The sequence below is a fragment of the Sphaerodactylus townsendi genome, linkage group LG07, assembly GCF_021028975.2.
Source record: "Sphaerodactylus townsendi isolate TG3544 linkage group LG07, MPM_Stown_v2.3, whole genome shotgun sequence".
NCBI classification, from domain to species: domain Eukaryota; kingdom Metazoa; phylum Chordata; class Lepidosauria; order Squamata; family Sphaerodactylidae; genus Sphaerodactylus; species Sphaerodactylus townsendi.
In genome coordinates this window covers 10,629,539-10,650,168 of record NC_059431.1, presented here as the reverse complement: position 1 = coordinate 10,650,168, position 20,630 = coordinate 10,629,539, and the positions used below count along the sequence as shown (strand labels likewise).

At 49.6% G+C, this 20,630-nt stretch overlaps 1 protein-coding gene across 1 annotated transcript in view; it reads left to right on the top strand.

Moving 5' to 3' along the window:
* The window catches only part of LOXHD1 (lipoxygenase homology PLAT domains 1), a 222,387-nt gene that overhangs the window by 30,658 nt on the left and 171,099 nt on the right, over positions 1-20,630 (top strand). Inside the window, exons 5-7 of the mRNA XM_048504316.1 lie at positions 456-554; positions 3,156-3,304; positions 13,532-13,655. Coding sequence (XP_048360273.1) covers positions 456-554; positions 3,156-3,304; positions 13,532-13,655 — 372 coding nt within the window. The remainder of the gene's footprint in view (positions 1-455; positions 555-3,155; positions 3,305-13,531; positions 13,656-20,630) is intronic.

Genomic DNA, 20,630 nt, shown 5'->3' with positions numbered 1-20,630 from the left:
TATATTATATCTCGGGACCACTGTGGACAAGCAGAGGACTATTATCTGATGCCCTGGGTGCCCCTTTAGAGTTGGTGTCCATTCACTGTTCGTGCATGACCATCTAAATGTATATCTTCCGTTGCTTACTTTGCTGCAAGGCGATCTTCCTTTTAGGATAGAGCCAGGCAGTCTGTGAGAAGGTCAAAATAGCCACCAAGAATACAGACGTTGGCCACCCCTGCGGTAAGCGTGCGCCTGATCTCAGAACAGCGCAAGTAGCTTACTCCAGGCGTAACGTGGGAAGAGGTGGTACGTATCCTGCGGTAAGGCCGGTTTGTCTTTAGTAAACGGCGTAAATGAGAGGCTTTGCATGGAGTGTTCAGAGGTAAGCCGTCGGTGCTACGCATCTAACATCAGTCTTCATCTTGCATTACCATTGAAAATGTGGTCTCTCTCTCTCTCGTTCTATGCAGGAAATAAATATGTTGTCAGAGTGTTCACAGCTGATATAAATGGCAGTGGAACAGATGCCGATGTTTTCATTAACATTTTTGGCCAGCACGGAGACACAGGTATTGTCAAGGATGAGCAAAGAGCCCCCCTGTTTCGTTTCTCGTTATATTTACATATATATTTCTTGGTATTTCTGGTGGTTCTTTTTGGGTGCTGGTTCTTCACATTTGCTCGTGCGATGCTTGCATGCTGTGCGGTGTACACGTGCAATTTATATGTGCGGTGTATGTTACTGATCTGCATAATGGCACGTACCCTACAATTTTCTTCTGTTAACACCACAGTCATCATGTTTGCATGGGTGTTTTCGTTTGTCGTTTGGTTGAAGTTGCAGTAGCTTGTCATGCAAAGAAAGCCCCGTTGTATCCCAGAAGGTATTTCCATTTGGACAAGGCAGAGCACTAGCAGTAGGTGCTTGGTTTAATCATTATTTTTTAATTTAATAATGCAGTGAAAGAATGGAATGTCAAAAGTGGGAAATGGTAAGTCCATATGGGCGTTCAAGGATCATGCCACATCCAGCGTGGTATGGTGGCTAAGGGCTGGTGGACTCTAATCTCGAGATCCAGGTTCGATTCCCCACTCCTCCACATGAGCAGCAGACTCTTATCTGGTGAACTGGATTTGTTTCCCCCTCCTACACATGAAGCCTGGTGACCAGTGGCGTACCTAGGCAAACTGGAGCCCTGGGCAAAACCTGAGTTTGATGCCCCCCATGGGCAACCACCCTCCCCCACCATGACCAAACAATGATTTTTTCCCACCAGATCATTTCTAAAGCATCATCAGATGAGAGAATAAAAGAAAGAAAGAAAAAAGCATTGGCAGGAAGGGGGTGGATTTGGGGAAATTTAGGGGTGCCTGCTGTCAGGGGTGCAATTATTAAGATAGCAGCACCAAAATTTCAGAGTATCTTCATGAGACCCTACTGATGATACCACCCAGGTTTGGTGAAGTTTGGTTCAGGGGGTCCAAAGTTATGGAACCTCAAAGGTGTAGCCCCCATCTCCTATTAGCTCCCATTGGAAACAATGGGGGATGGGGCACTCCCTTTGGACTCCCTGAACCAAACCTCACCAAACCTGGGTGATATCATCAGGGACGTCTCCCGAAAAATCCCTGAAATTTCGGTGCTGCTAGCCTAAAAACTGCGCTCTCTGCAGGCCAAAACCCCCCAAACACTAAAATACCAGAAAAACACAAACAAACCAGCATTTTTGGTGGCTGCCACAAGGGGGCGCCCATGGGCAACTGCCCACCCTGTCCATAGGCAGGCATGCCACTGCTGGTGACCCTGGGCTACTCAGAGTTTGTTGAGAACTCTCTGAGCCCCACCTACCTCACAAGGTATCTGTTGTGGGGAGAGGAAGGAAAAAGGAGTTTGTAAACTGCCTTGAGACTCCTTACAGGACAGAAAGGCAGCGTATACATCCACATTCCTGGTCTTCTTCTTCAATCCTGCCTCTTGTTCAGTGTTCTCTGAGTTAATGGTATGCCACTTTGTTGGGGAAGAGAGATAGCCCGGGAGATACCCGACAATATATGTCTACTGTATAATTCATGCACAACTGATACTGGAAAAGGCTTTCACGGCCGGAATCACTTGGGTGCTGTGTGGTTTCCGGGCTGTATGGCCGTGTTCTAGCAGCATTCTCTCCTGACGTTTCGCCTGCATCTGTGCCTGGCATCTTCAGAGGATCTTCAGAGGATGCCAGCCACAGATGCAGGCAAAACGTCAGGAGAGAATGCTGCTAGAACACGGCCATACAGCCCGGAAACCACACAGCACCCAAGTGATACTGGAAAACCTGTACACGAATGAGAAAATTTAATTTAATGATGAGCATGTGGGGTAATGAGAAAGAAAACTTCACGAAAACAATGACTCATGGGTTCTATTTGCACAAGGAAAAGTGAAAATTAAAAAGCTATTTAGAGATGGAAACAAGGATAAGAAATCCCATGGTGTCCTTTGGCAAATAGTTTTCTTCAGTTCCTTCCACAAAACTAGGGGTTGAAAAAAAGTCTCCTGCAAAAATATAATTCTGGGGAAAGTGTGTCTTTTCTGGGATTACTCCTAGTCCCACTCTTCATAAACATGCAGTTTTATGATTCAGCTGCATGCTACAAAGTCCACGAGGTTCAGAGATGATTACTATAACCAAGTTAGAAAGCGCAATGTTCATTCATCAGGAAGAGCCCACCTGATGTTTTGGAATTTTTGAAAAAAAATTATCTTCCCCTCAAAACATTTCTTTCCAGCTACATTTCTTTCCAGCTACAAAAGCCAATTTATTAAGTCAACCCACTAAAGATTTCTACTTGACTGAATCTTTCAGCTGACTAAATTTAAACACAAGTCTCCTTGCCTTTTGGTGGATCTTCTTGATTACGACAACAGGATTCAGTACCCAAAATCTACCCCTCTTTATTAGACAGGAAACCCATTTTTCCCGCTTCCTTTTACACGCCTGTAGCCTCACCATTCTAGAAACAAAATGGCTCAGTCCCCAGACAGCTATGCCATTCATTTTCAGTTCACGTCTCTGAGGATATTAAGAGTTTATGCTGGGACCGATTCGATTTGGCTTTCAGGCGTCCTCTTTTGTTCTCTGTTTCGTTCTGGGCTCGCTTATTCCTTTGCTTCCTCTTTCGCCCAGGAGAGAGAAAGCTGGACAACGACAACGACAACTTTGAGAGAGGTCAAGAAGACAAGTTCACCCTGGACGCTCCTAACGTGGGGAAGCTCCGGAAGATCAACATCGGCCACAACAACAAGGGGGGCTCTGCGGGTTGGTTCCTAGACAAGGTGAGGACAGCCCGACAGGAAGTTCCAGGTTTGATCCCTGGCATCCCCAGGTGAAAGGATCAGGCAGCAGACAATGTGAAAGACCTCGGCCTGAGACCCTGGAGAGCAGCTGCCACTCTGAGTAGGCAACACTGACTTTGGTGGACCAGTAGCCTGATTCAGAACAAAGCAGCTGCATGGGTGTAATTGTGTGTGACTTGCTTATTGAAGGCAGTGGTCTAGAAGGCTATGGCTGTGCTTCGTAGGTAGGGTTAGAGCAGAGGTCTTCAAACTATGGCCCTCCAGATGTTCAGGAACTACAATTCCCATCAGCCTCTGCCAGCATGGCCAAGTAGCAGGGCTGATGGGAATTGTAGTTCCTGAACATCTGGAGGGCCATAGTTTGAAGACCCCTGGGTTAGAGAGACCCAGAGATGCATTTCATAACCAAAGAGCAGGGGCGTACCAACCAGAGGGACATATGGGGTCAAATGTCCCCGGACTGCAGCCATTTAGTCACATAGGGGGCGGGAAATCGCCCCCTCCACCCCTCCTCCTTCCCCCTGGTCCATATACTGACTTCAAGACCTGGCGCAAAAAAAGTTCTTTGGTCATGGTGGGGGAGGGTGGACGCCCACTTGGGGAAGGACTTGTCACAGTTCTCTTCCTCAAAACCATTTCAGCCAATTATATTCCTCTCAACCTGGGTTTTCCAAAAATCACGAAACTCGCGATCTTTCCCCCCCAATCTGGGCCGAAGAAGATTCCTGCCTGCTAAGTGAACAAAAGCAGGCAGGAAACACTTTATTTCTCTCGCCCAAACCTCTAACTTTCATTTCCACCCCTCACGCCCACCATTTTGTTTGCTCTCCCGTGCAGCGGGAACACAAAATGCCCAAACAGATTTTTTTTAAATAACGTCCTAAAGATGTTCTATTTATGCGGTGCAGAATCCATTGTTGTCTGCCAGGTTTATCATCCCTTCCATAGTCTCTTTGGTTCTTTCTCCATTCTCATCCCAGCCTGCTTTTGGCATTGCTACACTAAGACCGTTTCTGCATGGCCACAATGGGGGTTGGGTTGGTGTACACGATGCCGACCCAACCCCCCTGGGACCGTTCACACGAACGGTCCCAGAAACAACCGGGAAGACGGCCCCGCGGAGCTCCGTCCCCCGGTCGACCTGCCGTTTCTGTGGCCATCCGGCGCGTCGCCAAGGCCTGGGGACACCCCCCCCTGCCCTGCGTGACTGCTCCGGCGTCGCAGGGCAGGGGGCGTGTCCCCAGGCCTTGGCGACGCGCCGGATGGCCACAGAAACGGTAGGTGAACAGTGAAAAGGGGGGAGGGAGGGCGCCTTTGAGCCGCTGCCATGCGAACGGCAGCGGCTTGAAGCCGCCATTTCCCAAAAACGTCGCTGGGGAAGTGAGGTTGGAAAACGGTGGCTTCGCAGCAGCTGCGCCCCCCCCCGTGCAAACAGCTCCCTGGGGACGGTGTTTTTGCCGTCCCCAGGGCGCTGTTTCCGACCTGTGCGGAAAGGGCCTAAGGAAGAAATTAACCTTTCCATAACGAAGGATTTGGAGGGATGGCATGGTATGGCCTATTCTAGTCACATCTTGGAAGCTAAGCAGGGTCCGTACTCAGAAGGGAGACCACCAGGGAAGGCTCTGCAGAGGAAAGCAATGGCAAACCACCTCTGCTTCTCACTGGCCCTGAAAGCCCCTTGCTGGGGTTGCCATAAGTCAGTTGCCCCTTGATGTCACTTTATACACAGTGCACGCATAATGTCTCTGGCAAGCCTGATCTCATCAGATCTTGGAAGCTAAGTAGGGTTGGAATTTGGAATGGAGACCACCAAGGAAGACTCAGCAGAGGAAGGCAATGGCAAACCACCTCTGTTTCTCATGGGCCCACCATAAGTCAACTGTGATGACACACACACACACTACATTGACAGGAAGGGAAAGTGGCATGGTATAGCCTGATCTCATCAGATCTTGGAAGCTAAGTAGGCTTGGAATTTGGAATGGAGACTGTGGCGAAACGGGCTTGCTTTTGGCTGGCAGGCCCTATTTCACACTCTGCACACCCCCAGGAGTTACTGACTTTTCCTGGGGAGGGCTAATTTTCTCTTTGGGTATGCTGCCACCACCTGATCAGTTGAGGACTGCCTGCTGGGGAAGATCAGGATTTCCCAGCTTCCTTTCCCACTGCACGAGGCCCCTGCCTCAGTTTCCCCTTGGTTCCCCTCTCCTGGGTTCCACAGGGTAGGCTGGAGATCCTGGAGGAAAAGCTGCTCAGCCTTCCTCTACCTCCTGGTTACATAGCGTGTCCAAGACAGTAGGGCATAAGTGGTACAGAGAACTTTCCTCCACAGCTAAGGTTTTAAAAGTATTTATTAAAAGGAAAAAATGATTACCACCATATGTTTCTGGGAAGCACACACCAGATTTTAGCAAAGGGCTACAAAAATAAAAAAGGAGATAAAAACGCCAAATCCTTCTCTCTTTCCTATCGACTAATACATACCCTGGCTAAAGTGATGGTAGAAAGCAGGGTAGGTCCTTTAGAACTTAAAATGTTGCCATTGGCAAAGAGCTCACATTACCTGTCATTGAGCACATGGTCCAGAAAAATGGATGTCACTTCCCAGTTCACAGGGCAAGAGCCTCTGCTCTCTCCAGAGAGAGACCTGAGCCAAAAGAGAGACCTCAGCCCTCCCTTCCTTTCTTCCCTCAATTTATTTCCAGATCCTCTAGACTCCCACCCTCCTTTGACTTTCAGGTCAGGCTGGGTCAAGATATCATTTCCCTAGGTCAGGAGTAGCATTTCCTGATGTATCTCTTGGGATTTCTTAGTCCTCCAAATCCCTGGTACCTGGGTTGGAGAAGGAGAGGGATGAAAGAAAAGGAAACAGAAGGGGGGGGGGGGGGGAAGGAGCCATTTCTCCACATCTCCCTCTCCTAAGATTTTCTCCCAAGCTGAGGAGCACCCTTTACAGAAAGAGAGCTTCTGCAGCAAATCCCAAACAACGCCATTTGCAGCCAGATACACATTAGGATACATACAGACATTCGCTTCCATGGAGTCCATGTCCTTCCTGGACAGGTGACCACCACCACATTGTTAATGGCCCAGCAAATGTGTTCATAATCTTCATGTTGAATTCCTGAATCCCTCCATGACCACCTCTGCAGCTTAGTGTTTCTGGAGTTCTTCATGGTCTGTCAGCCATTGGAGGGGATGAATGGTTCTGTCAAGAGGGTAAATTCCTGTCCCCCACAAGTAAGGTCTAGCAGTTTGTCCATAGTGCCCATACAATTGCCAAACATTCTTTTTTGCACTGAAGACAAGTTTTCTTTCTCCTGAGGGATCAGTTTCCTGCTGAGATACATGTGCAATTTGGATGTCTGGTGCGCCTCCCACTCTTTGCATTAGAACAGCCCCTGTATCCCAGAAAGTCTGGAGGCATCCCAGTTGCAACAAAGAACATACGCTTGTCAAAATCAGGAGCTTTGAGCACAGGTAGAGACACTAACGCTTATTTCCCAACCTCGCTCAAAAGCTGCCTGACAGACTGTGGGGTCCAAAACCACCTTGTCTGGGAGGGATTTCTTGGTGAGGGAGGAGAGGGGGTCTGCTATCGCCTCCGGGGGCAATCTGGGACAAACCAGTTGTAATAATTTGCCATGCCCAGGAAAGTCTCGGACCTGCTCTTTTGTCCTTGGGGCCTCCTAGCCTTCCAATTCTGGATTGCTCTACCTTGTCCCACATTGGGGTGATATTCCCACTCCCACTCTGTGTCCTAAATAAACCAATTCCTCCTGGCTACATCCCAAATTGGCATTTATTCAATTTTGATGGTGAGACTCTGCCCCTGAATGGCACCCAGCACCCTTGGCTGAAATGTTCCAGGTGTGAATCCAAGTCCTGTCCTTAAGCATGGCTATGTCAATCAATATGGCTACTGCAAACTCAGACATGCTATTCAGCAGAAGTGCTATTCACCACAGTCTGGAACGATGCATAGCGCATTTCTGAGGCCAAAGGGGAGAACGGTGAACTCATACAGTCCATCTTGGGGTAATAAAGGTAGACTTAGCTCTTGGCTTTCTGGCTCCTAATCTCCATTCCTGCCAGTATCCCTTTGCAAAGATCTGACAGTGGATATCACCCTGGCAGATCCAAGCATATCCAGCAGAGTATCTATCTCGAAGGCGCATAGGTGTTGCGTCTGGTTTTGTGGGATACTATTGAGCTCTCACCTGTAGTCCTACACAAAACCTAATCGTAACCATCTGGCTTGGCCAATTCTAGGACAACAGGGGGCTTCATGGGCTTAGTGAGGGCTGGATCACCTCTGCAGTCCTAACACATTTCTTTCTACCTCCCTCCGACATCTACAAGCCAGCACCTCATCCCATTCTACTGCCTGTAAGGGGGCGTACTGGATAGGCCCATGGGTCCCTGTATCTATTCCAGCATGCTTAGCCAAAGGTTGTCCTCCTGGTTCTTTCCTAAAAGCATCCTCAAACCTGTGCAACACTTACAGGAGTCTCTTCCTTTGTCTATTACCGGGTACAATTTGTAGGCCACACTCAGCTCCCTCCCACTGAGCAGGGCCCCAGAGAAGTGGGCCAAAACATCCACTAAGGTGTCATACTGGTTCCTCCGTCGCCTCCTTCCTCTCTCTCCTTGGTCACATTCAACACCTTTTCATTATCCTCCCTCTCAAGATATGGTTTCAGCATATTAACATGTACAACCTTTGGTCTTTTTTCCCCCAGGACCTTTCCAATGCCACTGTATAAGTAACACTCATCCAGCCTATCCACAATCACATGCAGTCCTTCCCATGCCGCCTGTCAGCAGCTTGTTCCTTGGAGATTTAAGAGGCAGAAAAAACCATCCCACTTTGTCCCTTAACTCAAAAGTAATGTAGACCTTGCTTTGTCTTATCATACTCTAACTCAACTGCTCTGTGTGGTTGGGCTCTTGGCTAGGATTCCCTCCTGGAACAACACTCTATCATGACCTTTAAGCTGCTTTCCTCTGGAATGACAAGGAACAAGTAATCAACCACTGACTCTCTTTGCCTTAGGGAATCTTCCTCTCCTCCCACCTTTCCCTTTTACTAGATCTAAGCTTTGCTCCTCTGACCCTTCTTCCAAAATAACATGAGTTCAAAAGGGGAGAAACCAGTGTAGACTCTTGTGGAACCTCCTCCTTGTAGGCAAACAACAACTGTGGCAACTTCTCATCCCAGTCCTGGGGGTAGAGGAATCAACATATGTCCTCAGCATCCCTTTCAGGGGTCCCATTGACCCTCTCTGGTGAGTCCATCTGACTGGCTAGGAATGGTAAGCTGTAGTCTTGGGTGATGTTTCACCCCACAACACTTCCACAGACATTCCATCAACTCCGACAGGAGAATGTTTCGCCCTGTCTGTCAAGATCTCTGTAGGGGAACCCTAACTGACAGAAGATCTTAACTAGAGCTGCGCCACTAATCAAGTTGGGCATCCGTGGATGCCAGTGTGGTGTCGCCTCCAGTGGTACCCCATGTAGTTGCATGGTCACACCAAAGTTAGAATGAACCTCTTCCCTCTTCTGGGTAGGTTTTGGGAAAAGGCCCAACTATGTCAATGCTCTACCTCCTGGAATGCCTCTCCCATGATAGGGAGGGGCTGTAGCACGGGTGCTCTGCCTTTGCCTCGCACCCACTTCCCTACCCACTCTCTGACAGATTGGACCCAGGAGTTACAATATGCCCTCCCACATCCTGTAAAGCTAACCAGGCCAGTAGAAGTTCAACAGAAGCCTCTGTCTGAGTCTTGTTGATACCTAGATGCCCTGCATTATTGGGATGTCATGTGCCAACTCCATAAGTCTCCCTCCTATACTTCCTCTTGGCACTACCAGCTGCCTGGATGGCATCCCCTGCTACCTGTCTGCCCTGTGGCAACCAAAGTCTATACAACCTTCCCTGCTTCCCCAGACAAGCTTGCTCAGTAAGGGGCCTCAGAGGAATTCCACCTCTCTTGATCTATAGCCACTCTTACATGGGTTGTTCCAGACTAGGATCACACTGAACCTCTTTCTCCAAGAAACCCTTCTGGTGCACCCAAACATTCCGCCATTCTGCTCCCTTCTGAGCCCAAGAGCCGAAAGCCCCTCAGCGCTCTCTGCTCCTGCTCTTCCCTCGAACCCTCTCAGCTTCCCTGCTGCACCTGGGGGAGCTGCTCCTCTACCTGTTACACTCTGGTCTGTGCCTCACTCACCAGAGCAAGACAGATACTCTTCCCTTACTTGCCAGAAAGATCCACAGCCTTCTCAGCTGTGTCGGGGAAAGAACTGCCCCCTGCTCACTGCTTTTGTGACACTCCCACCCTCTCAGTTTCTGAGAGATGGGTTTGCCCTCCCCCTTCCTGGGCTATCTGGGCTCCCCTTCCCCTGTGGTGTAGTACTCTGGGGCCCCAACCTCCCCCCCTAGCAGGTGGAGTCCTGGTCCTCCCTCAGGAGACCCTTTCCCCCCACCCCACTCACAGGGGTCTGGCTCACAAGTGGTTACCACATTTACTGGAGTAACTGGCCTCCCAGGAAGGTCCCTGCCAATCAACACAGGGGAGTAGGGCTGGTCCTTCATAACCCCATTCCATTTCCAACTGAGGCCCACCCAAACCTCTCTCCTCTACTCCATTCTCACAGGCATCCGTAAGCCACAGGAACAGTCAGGGGGGCTCCCACCAACTCCCCAATTTGAAATGATGTGTTGGGCAGAATATCAGACTCCTTGACACTCAGATCAGCTTCGCACTAGTAGTAAACAGAGGAACCCAGGCCAGCATATCTCTAGAACCAGCTGAGATCCTCTGAAATGCACCTGGTTCCACACCATAGTCACCTCCCAGGCTTCTTGCAGGCTCCATTGTGGTAAAGAGGCACTCTATGGTTCACCACAGCCACCTCCTTTACCTTTGGCTACAGTTGGTGCTTTGGAGGCGGTTTTGCTTGAGGTTCTTACTTTGCAACTGTGGAGCACGCCAGCTCAAAATGGTCGATGGTGCTCCCTCACAGATACAAAGCATTTCCTAACCTGAGGCCCGGCCGTTCCACTAGCCTAATCTTGGGCTTTCTTAACCTCTGCCCGGAGCAGGCAGCCCCTTCCAGCTTTGGTTGAGACTCTGCCTCTCCTGCACCCCTCTGGAACCCCTTTTCCCTTCCCCTCTTCCCAACTGGGGAAGTCCTCCAGTCCAACTCCCTCCCCTGTTCAGCACCAACTCATCCGCAAGTAATTTCTGAGGCAGTCTCAGTGCAGCATTTTTGGGCCTCTCTTGGTCCTTTACTCAGACATTTCTAGCTCCTTGGGGAGTTTGGAATAGAGTTGGTCTAGCACTCAGTAACTGGAATAATGATTCAAAGTCCCCTTGCTTTGGCTTCTTCCACCCATCTCCTCTCCCATCTCCACTCATTTTCACCCACATACTCAGAATATTGCCTTTGCATTGCTTTGGGGAGATAAGACCCAAAATCATTGCTTTTCGAAAGTGGTCAGCCCCCAGTTTGAACCTTTTAAGCACAGTAGCTTTGGGAAATCTTTTAAAAGTTCACTCCCCATCCGCAGCCCTTGGCATGCTATGATAGATGGCAGCCAGCCCCCCAGTAAGAATGCTACAGAGGTAGGACATGTACTGGGCCTCTGCACCTCTCACTGCATAGCTGTCTTTTCTTTCAAAATTTCTAGTAAGATATATGGGAGGGGTCCTCTCCTCCTGTATTGTCAGTGCAAAGTCTTTGGGGGGTAACATATTTATTTTTCTGCTCGCTTTCTTCCTGCAGACGCATAACATCTCTGAGGTCAGCGCTTCCTCTGTTCCTGCTGCATCTTCTCTTCCTTTCTCTCCAAAGCATCTTTCCTCCCACTTCAAGCCTGCTCTCTCTGCCGAGCTTCTCTGTCTTCTCCTGTCTCTTGCACTCTTCTTTGCGTTGCTCCTTCCTGGATTTTCCCCTCAGCTCTCTGGAGTTCTATCTCTCTTTCTCTGCCTGCAGCTCCTTCAACCTTTTCCAGTTCTAACTCCTGGATCCGGACTGCATCCGCTTTGGGCTGGGGCTTGTTTGGAGTAGTGAGAGCTGAAGCTGCCCCCCTGCTGCCATCAACTTACTTAGCAGGAGAGCCTTCATCCTCCATCTACCAGACTTGTTCTCACAGGATATATCTCTGGCTTCTGGTGCATTCCCTCCTGAAGCTAAGCTGCTTTGGTCATTTTTTTTTAGAATTCTCACATGCCCCTAGCTCCATCCCTAAGAAGCCAAACTTTGTCACTCTGACTCCTACTCCAGTTGGACCCGAAAAAAAAACAAAACTTCCGCTGTTGCTCTCTGTGTGTGTGCTGCGTTTGCCCAATTCCAAGTTCCCTGTTTGTTTTAAATCACCAGTTCCTTCTTGTTTGTTCCTTATCCCAATCACAAGCCACCAAATTGTGGCCTTAAAGCGGGTTTTTGCTTTTTTTGGCTGGCAGGCCCTATTTCACACTCCTGCACACTCCCTCAGGAGTTACCACTTTTCCTGGGGAGGGCTAGTATTTACTCTCTTTGGGTAATGCTGCCACCACCTGACTCAGTTGAGGACTGCCTGCTGGGGAAGACTTCAGGATTTCCCAGCTTCCCTTTCCCACTGCACTCGAGGCTCCCTGCTCTCGAAGCTCTCTTGGTTCCCCTCTCCTGGGTCTCCCACAGGGTAGACTGGAGATCCTGGAGGAAAAAAGCTGCTCAGCCTCTCTACCTACCTCCTGGTTACATAGCGTGTCCAAGCATTCAGTAGGGCATAAGTGGTACAGAGAACTCTTCCTCCACAGCTAAGGTTTTAAAAGCATTTATTAAAAGGAAAATGATTACCTATATGTTTTAGAGCACACACCCAGATTTAGCAAGGGTTACAAAATAAAAGGAGATAAAGCACGCTAGAAATCCTCTTTTCCTATCACTAATACATACCCTGGCTAAAGATGGTAGAAAGCAGTGAGTAGGTCCTTGGGAAGAGCTTAAAATGTTGCCATTGGCAAAGAGCTCTCACATTATCTGGTTGGAGCACATGGTCCAGGTAAAAATGGATGCCGCCTTCCCAGTTCAGGCAAGAGCTCTGCTCCCCTCCAGAGAGACCTGAGCCAAAGAGACCTCGCCCCTCTCTTCCCCTCAATTTATCAGATCCCAGACCCCACCCTCCTTTGACCAGGTCAGGCTGGGTCAAGATATCATTTCCCCCTAGGTCAGGTAGCATTTCCTGATGTATCTCTGGGATTTCTTAGTCCTCCAAATCTCTGGTACCTGGTTGGAGAAGGAGAGGATGAAAGAAAAAGGAAACAGAAGGGGGGGGGGGAAGGAGCCATTTCTCCACAGAGACCACCAAGAAAGACTCAGCAGAGGAAGGCAATGGCAAACCACCTTTGTTTCTCAGTGGGCCCACCATAAGTCAGCTGTGACGACACACACACACACACGGGGAGCGTTTTCCCACTTACCTTCTGCTGCGCGCTACTGTAGCCAAGTAGCGCAGGGTCCCCCGGCACTCCCCACTACAGGCGTGGTGACAACCCAGCCGCCCCAACGCTGCTGCTGTCGCGCCCCCTCAGTGCGCGTCATTCCTGGCGCTCTTCAAAACGGCGCCTTCTAATGACCCCGCGCAGAGAGCGGGATTGTGGGGAAGCCCGGGGGCGCGCCAGAAATGACCCCGCGCTGAGAGTAGCATGCGGCATAGGGGGGTCATGGCAAGTGGGGAAACGCCCTACATTGACAGGGAGGGAAAGTGGTATAGCCTTATATGACCTTATGAGATCTTGGAAGCTAAGCAGGCTTGGTAATTAGAAGGTAGAACACTAAGGAAGACTCTACAAAGGAAGGCAGTGACAATCCACCTATGTTTCTCATTTGCCTTGAATACCCTTTCTGGGGTTGCCTCAAGATGGCTGCGACTTGACGTCACTTCACGCACATGCATACATCAGGAGAATTGGTCTGGCAACACAGGGTGTTTGTGCTGACAAATTGAAACGCCCAGTACTGACTGTGCCGTTTTTAGATTGAAATAACTTGATGTCCATGTTGAATGTTTGCATGTTATGTTTGTTTATTGTCCTTGTTTCTCTTGAGACTCGAGGTGATCTGCTCCTTCCTGGGGCTCATCTGTCTTGTCCTCAGAACCTCTCAGAACCTCTGTCTTGTCCTCAGAACCTGAGTTCTGTTCTTTCACCCAAGGTCCTCATCGAAGACATAGGCAACAAAGCCAATTATGAATTCCCGTGCCACCGTTGGCTCGCGAGGAATGAAGATGACGGCAAAATTCAGCGGGATATCCTGGTGGGAGGCGCGGAGGCTACGGGTAAATCTCCTTGGGGTTAAACCAGTCAAAATGTTTAACTTGAGAGGCCGTGATCTGGAGCCTTCAGCGCACAAGAACGTGTGCCGCTCTTTCCTCAAGCAAGTCTGCCTCCCTTTACGCCTGCTGCCCTGCCAAGTTTTGCTTTTTGTAAAAATAATTGTGCACAACTCTCAGGTTTTAGAAGAGGATCCCTTGTTCACCTCGAAGCAACATTTTCTCTCTGCATCTGGGAAATGTGCTCCGGTCTATTACCTGGGAGCAACATGTACCTCTCTATTCTGCATCGGTTAGTCCTCACCTGGAATATTGTGTTCAGTTCAGCACACCGCAGTTCAAGAAGGATATTGACAAGCTGGAACGGGTCCAGAGAAGGTCTGGAATCCATGTTCTATGAGGAGAGACTTAGGGAGTGGGGTATGTTAAGTTTGGTGAAGAGAAGATTAGGAGGTGACATGATAGCCATGTTTAGATATTTGAAGGGACGTCATGTTGGCAAGGGAGCAAGCTTGTTTTCCGCTGCTCCAGAGACTTGGACCAGGAGGAATGGGTTCAAGGGGAAGGAAAAGAGATTCCACCTAAACATCAGGAAAAACTTCCTGACAGTCAGGGCTGTTCGACAGTGGAATTCACTGCCTCGGAGTGTGGTGGAGTATCCTTCTTTGGAGGTTTTGAAAGAGAGGCTGGATGGCCATCTGTCAAGAGTGATATGATCCTGTGTTCCTACATTGCAGGGGATTGGACTTGATGGCCCTTGGAGTCTCTTCCAACTTTATGATCCTATGACTCTATTATTCTATTCCAAATCAGATGTCATATTGCCGTACCGTAAATTCATTAGTTCATACACATTCCAGTTGTACTGGACATTTCCAGTTGTTGCAAGTTTTGTAGTCTTCTACTACTCATGTCTGCAGATGTCCCACTTAGCACTGATGGATTCCTTAGCAAGCAAAGATTACAGAAGCTAAAGCCTTAATAGGTTCATTAAATGTGATCCATAAGGCCATAGTATCCCTCCTTCAAAGGAGCCATTCTCTCTAGGAGAAAGTGATCTCCGTAGTTTGGAGAGGAGGATTCTGGGGGGATTTAAATCAGTGGTGGGATCCAAAAATTTTAGTAACAGGTTCCCATGGTGGTGGGATTCAAATTGTGGCATAGCGCCAATGGGGCTGGGTGGGGCACGATGGGGGCATCGCCGGGCATTCTGGGGGCGGGGCATTCATGGGCGGGGCTGTGGCAAGGACGCAGCCGTTGCGCCAGTCCTTGGGCGGGAAATGAATGCACGCAGGCGCAGGCTGCCACGCACGCCAGTGCACCTCCTGCTAGACTGCTTCAAGTTCTGTGCGCTACTGCTGAGAGGAGGGGCGTAACTAAGGCAAAAATCACGTGGCCAAATCACCAATTAGTAACCCCCCTCCTTTCGGCACATAACAATAAAATAATTGAGCCAACTAAAACCTACTCTCAGGAACCTGTGAGAACCTGCTGGATCCCACCTCTGATTTAAATTCTGTGGGGATCCCCAGGTCCCACTTGGAAGCTAGCATCTTCAATTGCTTTCCAGTTGAAATCCAGCTTCCTTCACGGCATATAGTCGAAAACCGTGGAAGAGTTTATTACAAAGTCCCCCTAGGCATCCAAGACCTTCTCATGCAAAGGAAACGGATCTTCCAAAGGTTGCACAGAACTTCCTACCCCCTGGGTGAGGGAGAAGCACGGGGCACTATTTTAGGCCCCAAGGCATCTGGGCAAACCACAGGCCTGCTGCGGCGGGCTACTGGGAACTTGTGCTTAATTCAGGCTCCTGCCATCAGAACAGCGGCCTCCGCGATGCGAGGCGCCCTTTTCTAAGCGGCTTAATTATTTATTTGAGTCTCTGATGGATGCGCCGCCGGGCGAGCTCCATACCAATCAATTTTGTGCCTCTTGGCTGGGCAGAAGCCGAGCCTTTCTTCCTGAACTCCTGGGGTTTTATCACAGCGCGAGGCCTGATACTGACACTTTTTAAATTTTCTGGCTCAATCCAAGACCTTGCAGACAAAGGCAGTACCCCCTTTGGACAAAAGAAGCCCCGAACTTGCTTAGCGGCCTGCCACAAAGGCGGTTGGAACCTTTCTGGGGGGGGGGGGGCGGTCTTAGCTGATTTTTAGAGCAGAAAAATAAAGATGTAGGCATTGGTGTTCTTGTCCTCCCTCTGAAATTCCATGAGGCTGCCAAACTTCAGGTGGGGATGGGAGAATGCCCGGAACTGATTTATCTCAATTGCGAAATTGATTTATCTCTGGTCGAATCCCCACTGGAAATTTGCATGCAGATCCAAACCTGTTCATTGCGAAACCGTGTCCTCTTCATCGGAGTTTCTCCCTCCCCACCGCAGCGAGCACACAGCAGACACACGGTTGCAGAACTCTTAGCAATCCCCACTACCAGGCGATCTTGCTTCGCCGGTCTCCCCTGATTGGCTGGCGTGCCTTGATGGGGACGGGACCTTTTCCCACTGGCGGAAACGCGTGCATTTGTAGGGGTGTGGATCAAAAAAAAAACCAGCGTGTAAAGTTTAACGCTTAACTGTTTGATCTGTGCAAATAACGAGTTAATCGTTACCTGTGTATAAACCATGAACGACATTCAAAAGTTACGCGATTTTCATTTCATTCTCTCCATTCATTCATTCATTCATTCATTCATTCATTCATTCATTCATTCATTCATTCATTCATTCATTCATTCTTTGGATTTTTATACTGCCCTATCCCCTAGGGGCTTGTTTAATATTTGTTTGTTGATTGTTTAATGTTTGCATCCCCTTCTGCTGGCCGATCGCAAAAGTGGAAACGAAACCCAGGAAAGGCTGCGTGTGCACCGCAGCGCTGATTGGTTGCCCAAATTCCGCGTCACACTCCAGGGCGGGAAACGAGTCAGGGTTTCTACCCTCATCCCGCCCCTCGGATCAGCTCTGAACCGTGTTAATGGCGTCTGTGCCACTTGCAACCAGGTCCTGCCGGAACGCAGATTAACGGGGAGAACGAGCACCAGAAACGGAATCTGCCACGCAAGCAATGGGGAGGTCGTCCCTCAAACCTGGTCAGTTTGTGTTCTGAAAACTGGCTAAGACGGTAGTGGGGATTCGACCTCAGTTCCGCAGCGCCTGCAGGATGAAGCTGTTCCACCAGGCCTATAGTTGAGGGCAGCGACCGAGTTCATGGTCATCTTGGCCAGCCTCCCTTTCCCCTTTCTTCCCTTCCTCTTCCCCTGGGTCAGATGTGAACTGGAATCGTGCATGTGCATTTGAGTAATTAGGCTAGTTCAGTGATAGCGAACCTTTTCGAGACTGAGTGCCCAAATTGCAACTCAGAACCCACTTATATATCGCAAAGTGCCAACATGGCAATTTAACCTGAATACTGAGGTTTTAGTTTTAAAAAAACGGTTGGCTCCAAGGCGTGCGTTACTCAGAAGTAAGCTTGGTGGTAGTCGGTGGCTTTGCTTTGAAGCAACCGTGCAACTCTTCCAACGGGTGAATCACGACCCTAGGAGGGTTTACTCAGAAGCAAGCCCCATTGCCAGCAACCGAGCTTACCCCCAGGTAAAGGATCGCGCTTTAGTTCTTCGCATGAAAATCAGTTGGGTTTAACAGCGCTTAACAGGGTGACCTACACTGCCTCCCCAAAACTATGTCTTAGGTTTAATGCTAATAATCAAACCCAGTAGCCCAGGCCAGCCTATATGTGTGTGTGTGTGGGGGGGGAGCACTCTGTGTGTGCCCACAGAGAGGGCTCTGAGTGCCACCTCTGGCACCCGTGCCATAGGTTCGCCACCACTGGGCTAGTTCCATCTTAATTATCTTAATTTGTTATCGATGGCATAGCCTTAACTGTATTAACGAACGTTTTGAAATGTTCGGATGGTATCGTGTTTTCTAGTCTGCCATCCGCTTGGAGCCTGCTCGTAGGGGAGAGCAGGATAGAAATCAGATAAATTAAATAAATAAAACACAATTACAATTGATCTCCTGACTACCAAGATCAGGCCCTTAGGAGATAACTTTTTGTGGCTGGAATCAGCGGGCTATTGTGGGTTTTCAAGGTTGTGTGGCTGTGGGTTGGAAGTTTCGTATCTATGGTGGCTGAAATGTTAGGATCAAAATATAACTACCAAGCCATCTGGCCTCTTGTGGGCACAAGGGGATGGGGGGAGGGTAGCCAGACGCCATCCACATGTTTAAATGGGTACTGTTTCTAGGCAACTGATATTTCAACTATGTTTTAATGTATGTTTTAACCTTGTTGTGAACTGCCCTGAGCCCTCAGGGGGAGGGCGGTATATTAAACAAACAAACAAACAAACAAACAAACAAACAAACAAACAAACAAACAAACAAACTAACTAACTAACTAACTAACTAACTAACTAACTAACTAACTAACTAACTAACTAACTAACTAACTAACTAACTACCGAACCATGGCCCCACAGCACGGAAGACCCACAATAGCCAGAAAACACTTGCTCTGCAAAATGGGCTACGTGGTGTTAACACCATGCTGAGGTCCCTCCTCTTGCCTGGCTCCAGTGGTTGGGGGGAATGGTGCCCGGACCCTGCCCTCCTGCAGCACCCCCCAGTGGGCCCTCCAGTGGGCCCCCCTTACCTTAGTTCAGCTGGCTGCTCTTTGCAGCCAGGTGAACTCCAGGCTGCTCTGGGCTTCTGCCTGGCCTGGTGGGGCAGGGGAAGGGGGAGAGGTGTGGCGGGTGATTTTTCACCCCCACGTGACCCCAATGGTATGCGCCTGGGGTACGGTGCCCCCGCCATCCCATGGCAGCTACGCTATTGCAAGGCTTACTGCCAAATCTCCAGAATTTCCAAAGCCAGATTTTGCAACCTTACCAAATGACCAGGGGCTGGAAGGTCAGAAGCCAAAGAGCTATAGAAGCAGAAGCATTCTTGGTCTTCCTAGGGCTGGAAGATTGCTCTAGTGTGGAAGTATACATTGCAACCAACTTATGCTAACCCTGGCAAGGAGTTTTTAAGGCAAGTGAGAAGCAGAGGTGGTTTGCCATTGCCTCTCATAGAATCACAGAATCTTAGAGTTGGAGGAGACCCCAAGGGCCATCAAGTCTAACCCCCTGCAATGCAGGAACACACAATCAAAGCACTCCTGACAGATGGCCATCCAGCCTTGCTTTCAAAACCTCCAAAGAAGGAGACTCCAAAACACTCCGAGGTAGTGCATTCCACTGTCCAACAGCCCTGACAGTCAGGAAGTTTTTCCTGATGTTTAGGTGGAATCTCTTTTCCTTCCCCTAGAACCCATTCCTCCTAGTCCTAGGCTTTGGAGCTGCAGAAAACAAGCTTGCTCCATCACCAACATGACGTCCCTTCAAATATCTAAACATGGCTACAATGTCACCTCTTTACCTTCTCTTCACCAAACTAAACATCCCCAGCTCCCTAAGTCTCTCCTCATAGGACATGGATTCCAGACCTTTGACCATTTTGGTTGCCCTCCTCTGGCCCTGTTCCAGCTTGTCAATATCCTTCTTGAATTGCGGTGCCCAGAACTGAAAGTCAAAGGGAGATATACCTTGAGATATACCTTCACCCCTGCAGCTGGTAGGAAAAAGCAATGACGGTTAGAATGTTTGCGTCTAGCTAGGAGATTACACAGCAGCTGCCCAGCACTATGGGGTTGTGGAATGAGGGGCTGGGTGAATATGGAGCCTCAGAGGATGAAACCAGGCACACATTTGGCCAGAGGTGTAGCTGCCCTCCCTCACTTTAGCAAACCGAGCAGGCTGGAGAACAGGCCTGCCTGTTCCGGTGGGAACTACATTTCCCAGGGTCTCCTGGGAAATGTAGTTCCCACCAGGTCCTTTGCAGCCTGCTTGGTTTGCTAAAGTAAGTGTGGGGGGGGACTGCTGGAATCACGCCCGCCCCCCACGACACCCCCACACTTACTTTAGCAAACTGAGCAGGCTGGAGGACAGGCCTTCCTGTGTGGGAACTACACTTCCCAAGAGACCCTGGGAAATGTCGTTCCCACCAGAACAGGCAGGCCTGTTCTCCAGCCTGCTCGGTTTGCTAAAGTAAGTAGGGGGGCGCTGTGGGGGGGGGCGCAGGGGAAAGGGAAAGGGGTTCAGGGGAAATTTTTCGCCCCCACATGACCCAAAGCCGTGCGCCTGGTGCGTGGTGCACCCCCCATCCCCTGGTAGCTCTGCCACTGCATTTGGCTCTACAGCCATAAGCTATGGATCCCTGAGTTGGGGGAAATGGGAGGGGGTGTGGCTCAATGGTAGAGCATCTGCTTGGCATGCAGAAGGTCCCAGGTTCTATTCCCCATCATCTCCAGTTAGAAGGACCAGGCAGGCAGTAGGTGATGGGAAGGACCTCAGTGGCTCCATGGTAGAGCATCTACTTGGCATGCAGAAGGTCCCAGGTTCTATTCCCCATCATCTCCAGTTAGAAGGACCAGGCAGGCAGTAGGTGATGGGAAAGACCTCAGTGGCTCATGGTAGAGCATCTGCTCGGCATGCAGAAGGTCCCAGGTTCAATCCCCATCATCTCCAGTTAGGAGGACTAGGCAGGCAGTAGGTGATGGGAAAGAATTCAGTGGCTCCATGGTAGAGCATCTGCTCGGCATGCAGAAGGTCCCAGGTTCAATCCCCATCATCTCCAGTTAGGAGGACTAGGCAGTCAGTAGGTGATGGGAAAGACCTCAGTGGCTCCATGGTAGAGCATCTGCTCGGCATGCAGAAGGTCCCAGGTTCAATCCCCATCATCTCCAGTTAAAAGCACCAGGCAGCAGACGATGTGAAAGACTTCTGTCTGAAACCCTGGAGAGCAGCTGGCAGCCTTGAGAAGGCAGTCCTGACCTTGATGCACCGATAGTCTGATTCAGCACACGACGTGTACGTACATGTGTAAAAATCAGCCCACTGGGAACCAACACTTGGAACCTTTTAGCTGTCATGTTTGAA